The sequence below is a fragment of the Branchiostoma floridae genome, chromosome 17 (genome assembly GCF_000003815.2).
Source record: "Branchiostoma floridae strain S238N-H82 chromosome 17, Bfl_VNyyK, whole genome shotgun sequence".
In the NCBI taxonomy this organism is placed as follows: domain Eukaryota; kingdom Metazoa; phylum Chordata; class Leptocardii; order Amphioxiformes; family Branchiostomatidae; genus Branchiostoma; species Branchiostoma floridae.
The window spans coordinates 5,621,680-5,632,089 of NC_049995.1; the positions used below are offsets into that span (position 1 = coordinate 5,621,680).

At 42.0% G+C, this 10,410-nt stretch overlaps 1 protein-coding gene across 3 annotated transcripts in view; it reads right to left on the reverse strand.

Moving 5' to 3' along the window:
- Positions 1–2,121: 2,121 nt before the first annotated feature.
- LOC118404237 overlaps positions 2,122–10,410 on the reverse strand; it is a 26,269-nt gene continuing 17,980 nt past the window's right edge. For all 3 annotated transcript variants that reach the window (XM_035803274.1, XM_035803276.1, XM_035803277.1), the window contains exons 4-10: positions 8,404–8,571; positions 7,794–7,920; positions 7,185–7,357; positions 6,517–6,710; positions 5,336–5,658; positions 3,819–3,962; positions 2,122–3,287 (exon numbers count right to left, since the gene is read on the reverse strand). In XM_035803274.1, coding sequence (XP_035659167.1) covers positions 2,138–3,287; positions 3,819–3,962; positions 5,336–5,658; positions 6,517–6,710; positions 7,185–7,357; positions 7,794–7,920; positions 8,404–8,571 — 2,279 coding nt within the window. In that variant the 3' untranslated portion in view covers positions 2,122–2,137. The remainder of the gene's footprint in view (positions 3,288–3,818; positions 3,963–5,335; positions 5,659–6,516; positions 6,711–7,184; positions 7,358–7,793; positions 7,921–8,403; positions 8,572–10,410) is intronic.

Genomic DNA, 10,410 nt, shown 5'->3' on the forward strand with positions numbered 1-10,410 from the left:
GCAAAATAAATTCAAAAGATTCATCCCATAGTTGACAAAATACTTCATTCACATCTAAGCTAGACTAATTACAAAATGTAAAGGGAAGAGATGAAATACCTTTTGATAAGTAAACCAGGTTAATTTATTAAGACCACTAAGGCAACAAAGAAGTCTATAATGCCTCTTTGTAATTTTTTTCCAAAATCCTATTAAAGGTACAACTTCAAATGAAAATGATGCCACAAGACTTTATACACATACATCCATTTAAAGTAGAATTATATTCTTCAAAAATTTCAATATTATCTGATTAAATAAGAACAAATCTATTGACTGGGCACTGGAATACTTTTCTTAGAAAATGATTTAGCTGCCATAATTACAATAATCTTAGACCACACTACATTAAATGTAATACCTCTTATCAATTTTGCAACATTCTATGCTACAGAATCCTGATAATATACAATGTAGTACAACAATAAAAAGTATAATTTATACATGTAATAGTTACCAAATGATACTTAATTTTCGTTACATTTCTAGTTCATCTTTTCAACTTTTTTTCACCAAGCTAAGTATGGACTGTTCCATTGGTAAATTTTGGGGAACAAAAATATTTTAGATTTCCATTTACAATCTTGTTTCAATCAACAGTGTACCATTAAGGACTGTGAAATATAAAATAGCATGTTTGATCTTCTCGTGCCAAATGGGTTACTCCTTTAAAAGTGTCCAGTTCACCCCTTCTAAATCCATTTGAATGGAACAGTCCTAAATTGTATTGCTAGCCCACAAGCACACACAGACTATGACCAATTGCTATGACCAATTGCTAGAAAGAATTATGATTTAAATTACATTAATAATGACTCTGGATTATTTTTAAAGCACCTCTGGAGAGATCTCATCTTGGATTGGACTCTACGCAACCGTGAAGACTTTCTACGAGCTATTCATATTATATTATGATACATTTTACATCCATTTCTTTACGTTTTCACAGACAAAAGGAGTACATACATCAAGGCATTTGGAAATATACACTTATCCAAGGATTGCACTATGTTACAGTAAGAGCACATTCAAATATCAACATTAAAACAGTAAGGCATTTATACAATGTACTTTATATACAGAATCGAACGCATGCCCGTAGCCAGGATTTTGGTTGGGGGGGTTCTTTTTAGTACTTGCTGGACCATCGAGCGCCGCACGCGCGAGACTCACGCCGAAGGCGTGAGCTGCCTAGGGGGATCCGGGGGCATGCTCCCCCGGAGAAAATTGAAATCTTGACCCTCTGAAACGCCATTTCCTGCATTATGAAGGGCAAAATTCGCTGGCTAAGTTTAATGGAATTTCTATTAAAAAAACAGAAGACTTTTGGCATAAGTCTTTGAGGCCGACTCCCCCGACATATTTTCACCATGTCCGACACCAAAGGCGAGAGGCGTCGCAATGAGGTCCGGGCGAATTTTGAAATCTCGACCCTCTGAAAAGCCATTTCCTGCACTTTCTGGAGCAAATTTTGCTGATAGACTCACTAAAATTGAATGAAATGTCTATAAGTGAAAAATGCATGTCAGTCATGCCTTTGAAAAAAAATCTTGGACATGAAAAAGTGGACCTTTGAGCCTGAAAAAGCGGACCTTTGAGCGTGTGGGGGGGTTCTTCCGAACCCCCCGAACCCCCCCTGGCTACGGGCATGGAACTGAAACACATTTTTCGTATTTGCTACAAATGGGCCTTTGTTTCTTTTGACCAGCTTCTACCTGGGCTTGCACAGAAAAGCGCACAACTTGTTCTTTCAGGCCAAACAGTACCAACCACCAACACTTGTCTAGGACATGAAAAAGAAACACTAACATCAAGGCTATACTGATTTGATAATATGGTTGATATGAGCCATGATATGAGCACGGTGACCGTAAAACATGTTTTTTTGTTGAAGACTGACGCACATGTGGACGTCATCCATTATGATCAAGTCAGCTGGCCTAACGAATACTACAAGCTGTGCCCTGTGGCATTTCAAGCCCCCCATGGCTTGGCAGGTTTCGAAAATGGCATGGAAGGTTTAGTTTGCTTTGCAACTTATATTTCCAGACACCTGTACAGTACCACACCGGCACCAGAAGAAAGACGACAACAGATTTTAATAGGAGTCATTGGATGTGTCCATGTCCAAGCTGTGCTCCTTTTTCGCGACTTTGGCCCGAGCATTTTTGAACCAGATCGCCACGCTCTTCAGTTCGAATGGCTGGTTCCGTCTCCACTCGCTAGCGTTCAGTTCTTCCGCCATCTTCTTCATCTCGGAACGGGAGGGTTTCGGGTTAACGTTGAACCAAGTCTGGAGTCTCGGAAGCTCGGACACGGGGTTGATGATCAGACGCCGCCGTGTTGCACGCGACGATTTCCCTACGCCGTTCCCAAGTTGCGTTGCTCCGGCCGAAGCTGTGGTTGTAGTCTGGTTGTTGAGTTGCGTATACTGGCTGCCTGATACCTGGGCTTGCACAGGCACTGAGTCTTTACTGAGGACATCCTCGGGTGAAACCAATTCCTTACTTTTTGGAGTCATGGGGGGGGCTTTTTTAATAAGTGGTGTTGGAGAAATACTTGACGAAGAACTCCTCTCGGAAGGACTTACACTGCGACTGCGAACCTCATCGAAACTGCACACAGATCCTTTCCTGGATCGTTCAGGTTCTTCTCTATGTTTTGACTCCCCCTCTTCCATGGTGACGTCATCCGGTATGGCGCTGACATTTTCCGTTTTCACGATGACTCGTGGCACATCCTCCAGAACTCTTTTTTCGACATCCGCAGCGACTAACGTCCCTGTGTCGTTTGGTCTATTGCCATTGTGATCACTAGAGGGCATTGTTTTCTGTACGTCATCTCTGTCCAAGTCATCTAATGGCGGTCTCTTTGGCATATCTGGATCATCCTTATGTTTGCTCTCTTGTGAGCCAACGGGCACTCCCTTGTTGCTTGCGGACATCGAAGCCATGATGGAATTGACCACACCGGTAACGAGGCTGCCGACTGTCGGGGCGGGGCTGGCGACGCCCGGTGACGTCACCATGGAGACCAGGGTGGGGCTGCCCATCATGGACATGGGGATTTGCTGAGAGGGAATCGACGAAGGCGTGCCATTGGTCGGGGCAGAGACTGGGATGGAGACCGTTCTCCCGTGTTGTAGCGCCAGGACGCTGTGCGAAAGTGGCGCTGGCTGGATGCGTGTCACGCTACTGGAGTAACCCGACATTTGTAAGGATGCAATTGGTCCAATCATACTACCTCTCCTGTAAATGAAATACAAGAGAAAGACGGCATCGTTATGACTATATGTTGTTTGATTTAATTGAGTATTGTTGAGCTTTTAAAATTGTTGATTAGTACAGCGGGCTTGCTATAGATTTTAGTTGATATAATTGTATTTAGTAAATGCAATGAACTTTCATCTATGTATTTGGAATTTGTATAAAGAAGAAACACTTCCCCACTCCACTTTGCACCAGATTGATGATGGTCCTGAATTCTACATTCTCTTCACATATTGAGTAGAAAATAATGTTTAAAAAAAGGTAGCATTATAACAATCAAATAACTTTATGAAGGTGAGTATATTCCCACATATTTCAGGAGAGCCATACATGTACCTCCAGCTCATTAAAAACCCACACTTATCAAAAAAGAATATTCCATCCATCCAGGCCTGAACGGATCAAACCTTACAGTCTGGTCTATCTTACCATATAAAAATAGGTGTGCTTTGTTGGTTAAGACAGTCTACTGTTTAATGCAATACAAACAAACAAAACAGACTAACCTACCTGAAGCCGTTCTTATGTCTGGGTGTGTACAGCCCCTCTTTCTTGTACTTTGCCCGAGCGTTCTTGAACCAGATGTGCACAGCCTGGTAACGTAGCGGAGCCTGGTGCTTCCGAACTTCGCTGTTGTTCAACTCCTGCAGGTATCTGGGCAAGACAACATCAATTTCATTACTAAAAGTTGTCTCTCAGCTTCTTTTGCTGAATATGGTAACAATACATGTATATCATTAGTGAGCAAAAAAAACAATAAAAGCAATCCTCTAGGGTTCTGTATCTGTTTTCCGTTATAATGACCTGTCACACCTAATGTTTGCACATTTGGTTGGAAGCAGGCTTTTAGCTGGGATTTTATTAGAACCTGGAGTCCAAAGTTCTCAGAGACAGAGATTCACCACATGGCAAATGCTAGACACGAGCATGGTTTGGGGTTTGAGAGAATTTTAAGTTAAAATGGTGCATTCTGAGGTATCCAGAGGTCTTCAACTGTGGCCTAGTCACACTTCCCTGGTCAATCAGAATTTAATGCTTGTCAGAGGATCTGCTCCCCAGTGTAAGGGCCTTTTTAGTGCATCTAGTGCAAGTGCCTCCAATTTCTTATTATTTCTAGAACAGTGCATCTAATGTGGAGGTGAGGCATGCCTGGCTAAAAGCCTGGCTATGTTGTGACCTCTGTTGCAGCAAGTTAAACTAAATAGAAAATTGTTTCTAAAAAGTGCTTCATCTGTTCTCCTCAAGTCCTTTGCAAGATTCCTTGCATTTTTCCTTTCAAAAAATGAAACGGTTCTATCGGTTAGGCCTGGAAATCCGCCAGCAAACGACAGGAAACGGTTTGCATTTTGCGTTCACGATGCAAACTTGCACACCGTTTCAGTTCCTTGAAAAGGCATGGTAATGCACGGTAATGCGATCTCTGACCCCTGAGGTTGTTGTGATCTTGCCCAAACTTGTACTTCTGTGTCAGATTATTGGTCTTTGATCGAAATTGAACCAATGTCTTACTGTATTCGAAGCTGGGTTCTGTTATGACCATGAAAATGCCTCTGAAAACATTGTGGTCCCGATATATGCCATACTATGACATTTCCACTGGATCTCCTGACACATTCCCCTTGCGATATCAGGACTGCTGGCTCCTCACTCGACTAGGAGGCGGCCCGATAATAAAAACGAATTTTACGATTGAAAACACGGCCGAAACACCTGAATGACAGCTTAAAAATTGTAATTTTCCCCCGTGAAGTCACCAAATATGAACGTACATGCCCGGATGTAAAACGCATCGCGCCGCTTTTGCGTTCATGATACAAATTCGCAATTCCGGATAAGGAAGAAACCGTTTCAATACTACCTCGCGAGGAGGTTCCGAACAAACAGTTTCCTATCGCTTCAGATCCGTTTCGGACCGTCCATGATGACAAAACTTATCCGTTTCAGCTGGCCTAACCGATAGTAACCGATTCATTTTTTGTATCATGAACGGGGCCTTAGTGTTGCCTGAAACAAAATGGCTGCCATACCTGTTAATCTTCATGGGATCGGGACGCGGATCTTCCCGGAACCACGCCATCAGCTTCGGAATCTCGTGCTCCAGACTAAAGGTAGTACGGAAGCGCTTGCGATGTTTGATTGGCCCATGGGTCCCACAGCTACCGCCAGACTCCGCAGTTCTCGACAACTTCTTGTTGGCGCTGTGTGTCGCGCTATGGGACGAGGAAGTGTCACGATTGGTTGGCGTCTTGGTTGGAGTCGTCACCTTTGCGTACCATTCGTGGAATGCCTTGTGCTTGTGTGGTGGAATTTCTGCATGGAATTCTCCCTTCATTAAGTGGTCTATCTCAGTCTGGAAAAAAAGAGGCACAAAGCGAAGGTAAATACAAGCTAAAAAAAAGGCAAGTGGCAGTCAGGGTAATAGAACATTTTTATCTCTTAAAGAGGATGCTTCTCTAACGATAATGTACTTCAAATCTCATGATTATGATTCCACTGGAGTTTCAGCTTAACAACCTTTCACACCTAACCTTAAGTTTGCACATCTACATTGACTGTCTTGTATCATGTAGCTGAAATGTTTGAAGCTATCTATTATCTATATCAGTCTGAGAAAGAAGAGGCACACAGCAAGATTATATAAGCTGAGGAACAACAAACTTTGGGTCAAATGGAACCAAGGATTCTACCACATTTAACCTCTTTCATACATAAAGTTTGCAAGGGTGTACAAATGTGTGAAATGGAACAGAATCCGCAGTGACGTTATCAGTGGTTTTGGAAACATGATATGCCCACTTCTGCATCTCAGAAGTAATTTTCGTAATTGCTTTCTTATCTCAATTCCGTTTGATTGTATTTGTGCTATTCACAGAGCAGTTTATTTATCTTACCTCATTCTGGATAACATTTCTAAAATAAATTTGTTATATTCATTCACTGTACCATTTTTTTATATTTCAATCCATTGCATTACCAGTTTGCCTTATATTTTGTTCAATTTTGTTCCCATTTCATTCCAATTTGCACTTTCTGTACAGTGTCACCCATGTTTGACTGTCATATCAAAGAGGATGCTCGTAACTTCAAATCTCATAACTCCAAATGGGTCTAATGAGGATAATTTTATAGTAAAAGTACTTGTTCAGTTGTTGACAATGAGTCCACTGTACTTTCCTCTGAGTCTGTCAAGGGGACAGAGTCATATTACCTTGCTGAGTGGGCAGTCCCCACTGACTAGTGTGTTGACCGGCTTGTGAGCCAGGAGACCCTGCAGTTTGATGGCCACCTGGTGGTTCTGGTGGATCCGGCTGGACGTCGCCGCGTCAAGCTCCGGACTGCTGACCTCTAACCTTTGACTGACCTCTGACACGCGAGGCTTTGCCGGGGGGCTCGACATGACCACTGCAGAGAAAGATTGAAATTAGACAAATGTACAATTCCATGACCATTATACAATGATGTACATTCTTATCCCAAACTCGAACAGATACATGTATACACAATGTAGAATACCTAACATGTCCAAGATGCAATGTAACATGAAATATTCCTGGTGATTTAAAAACCATAAGTTTTGAAGCAGGTCCCTAGGAAGCTGCCTGAGAGGTCCATGTATGAACTTGAATTTTGTTCTACTGTCACCTACACAACCATACCATATATCATACCATACAAAAAAGAGCCATATGGTTCTAACAAGTACAAGTGCTGTCCATATCACACAACTTCTTGATCATGATGAGTTACATACATTATGGTTAGTCCACATACACATGGACATGTACAAAACTTCAGTTCACGAATCACACAAACAACCTCTCAAGTCAGCATCGAAACATAACCTTCTTGGCGGAGGTAACTACTGAGCAAGCTGACCTGGTTGGCGATTGGTCACACTGCTGACAGCTGCGATGACGGACTGTTGTTGGGGCGGGGCTGACGTCAGGAGGGGGGTGGGCTGGTCCTGTACGGGCGACATGGTCGGTACCGCCATGGTCTGCAGTGGGGTCTCCTGCTGAGGTTCCTGCACCTGGGTCTCCCACCGCAGTCTGTGGTGACATCATAAGGAGAGTTGTGGACATGATACAACAGTGATGTAATTTTTTTGGTCAATCACCTCATTCAATGTATTCCTTTTACTTACCACACATATACACATACGCATGCACACACATACCCACACACTCGCATACACATACCCACACACTTGCATACATGATTGTGCACACACATGTATACACACATGACACACATATGTAGATACACACACACACACACAAGCTCACACAATACATTGTACACAGTCACATACACACACACATGCATGATGACACCGACACACACATTTAACACAAACACAGACAACACACATAAAACAACACTAGAGGCTACAACTAGTTCAACTTTATAGAGACTGGTGAAAATCCACATGACGGGACATGTGTACATCATTTGGACAGGTGTCCAGTGACAGGTGTGCCTTACCTGGACAGTTTGATCCTGAGCACGGCCAGGTGAAACACCTCCCCTAACACCTGCCCGACTGTCGCCTGTGGGTTGTCCGAGATTGCGTTGAACGGCAGCGGCTTCCAGTTTTTCACTTCGATATGACCTGTAGAGAATAAAAACTTGCTGGTAAGTTTTTGTCCCAGAAGTTAGAACCATAAAGTTTTAAAACTTCATTTTATAGAGGTCATTAGTATGATCGATACATGATACAAAAGAAATGAAGCAAACTGTGGAAAGCTGACTAGAAAGATCATACTTGTTGGCAGGATTGGCAGGAAGCAGAGCTCAGAGGTGTAGAACTAGTTCAACTTGTTAAATAGATATGATAGACCAAGTACAGATCTGTCGTTCGTCTGTCTAGTTGACGTCTCAGAACCGCTTTTGTCATCAGTGTTGTCAAGTAGTCACATGAGTTTGCAGGTGAAAAAGCTACTAATTTACAAGGAGGCCTTAAAAAGTTTTTGTTTTTGGTCCGTCTGTTTGTGTTTTTGTAGTTAGTTTATTCATTTTCTATATGCTAGTCTCATGCTAAATAAAAAAAAATAGTTTCCATCCCCCCTCAACTGACGTTCGAAATGGACCTTACCGGTGGCAACGACGGACTGAACAGTCGAGTATCCCAGCTTCCCTAGCACCACGCCCACCAGGTCCAGGAAGAACGTGGAGCACGGGATGATGGCGTAACTCTCCATCTCCTGAATAACGCCACTGTCCAGCGTAGTCTCGATGACACAGCGAATCGGCAGGCTTCTGTCTGTGGGAGGGGGGCAGGAATAAAGAAATGAGGTCTCAGAACACAGTTTTTCGCCTATGGGGATTTACATGGTTAAGGACTCCAAAGTGAGGTGGTTCGACGACTCAAAACCTATATTAAGGTGCAGATACAATTTACAAGAATTTAGTATGTTGAAGTTGAGGGTACAACCTACAAAATATCTGAAAATGAGCATAGATTTGCTGGCTCGTTTTTCTATAAAAGACACTTTGACCCCCAGCGGAGGTCATGGAACTGCAGGAGATGAACAGGAAGTGCCGGTAACAGTATCAAGGCGCAAATCCACGCCGGCCAAAGAAGCAACGTAATCCAACTTATACAGTATAAATACCGATGTAGTCCTCGTAGACTATCATTCACCACAGATTCCACCTCGCTGTTGTACACGCAAGAATAACTACGGCCTTTGCAAGTACCGCGGGGCACTATTTTCTAACGAACTACTTTTGGGGACGGGGGTCGCGGATAAATACTGTGTTATGAGACCATGATTTCAAAGAAACAACAATTCAGTTTCCTGGTGGCAGCAATCAAAAGCTTGAAGTACGATCTTGGATGGTTTTATGTTCAATAATATAAGAAGGGTATATATTGAGTGCGATCTGTGAAACACTAATTATAGTACATATACATGTATCTATGATTCTTATTGAATAATTGTTACAAATTCTAATTGCAGGTAACATGAAATGCAACAAACAAACAAATAGTGTAGAACAGTTGTATGTTTAATCTAGTCTAAAAGCTATAACTCTAAACTGTAACTTGTTGGGTTCGACTTCATTTACTGAATATTGAATATTTAACAGATCCTGATGCAATCAATCCTGAATATTGAAAATTGAACATAATTTATTATTTATTGAATATAATCAGATGTATGTTGCACTTTGATGTCATTAGTGTCAGAAATACTTAAAAGTATGCAGACAACACAAAATAATCTAAGACTTGTACAGTGAAGTAAATCAACTGTTACATGTTTTACGAGAATATACGATAACACATGCTGACTGGAACAAAGCCAGACCAATTACATGTACCAATCACCTATCAAATATTCATCGACCATGATCAAAAGTACCAAAATCTATCAACAGAAAATTGACCAGACATACATTTTGTATTTTCCAATAAGGTGACATTACTTTATCTGCAGGGTAACCGCTATATCCGTTGTTTTCAATAACAGGGTACGATCTGTGCTCTCCAAGCAGAGGTTTGGCCCGGGCTTTTTTTGACGTATTTTAGGCGTTTTTACCAGGCTTTCTTTTTTGTACCGGACTCTTTTTAATATGTCTCACTGCCAACAATAGAGAGTCTGATAAAAATGCCTATTACGTAAAAACATGTCGAAGCCTAAGGTTGTATTTAGAGATATCAAGTCAATGGACAGTGGTTTCAAACTACAAAACATTCAGTGAATAAAGAGACTCTTTTTGCACAACCATTGCTTTATTCTCACTGACGTTTCGGTGACCGTCTGTCGCCTTCTTCAGGGCAATTCTGTCTGGTTCACATTGTACTGCAGGACAGATGTCCTCTCTGTCTAGAGAGGACCACAGATGCACCCGCTGGATAAAGGAGGCTGTATGGATTAGGAAGTCTACTCCAGTCATGAACCGAGATGAGGGGGGGTACAGACTCAGCCACGTGTGGGACAATATTCTTAAGAAGTAAAAAGAAATTATTGTTATATTAATTCATTGTTGACAACTGATTGTGTTATGGATGTATTACACTCCTTTACGTTCATGACTGGAGTAGACTTACATATGTAAATACTTTTCGATCCAGCGGGTGCATCTGTGTCCTCTC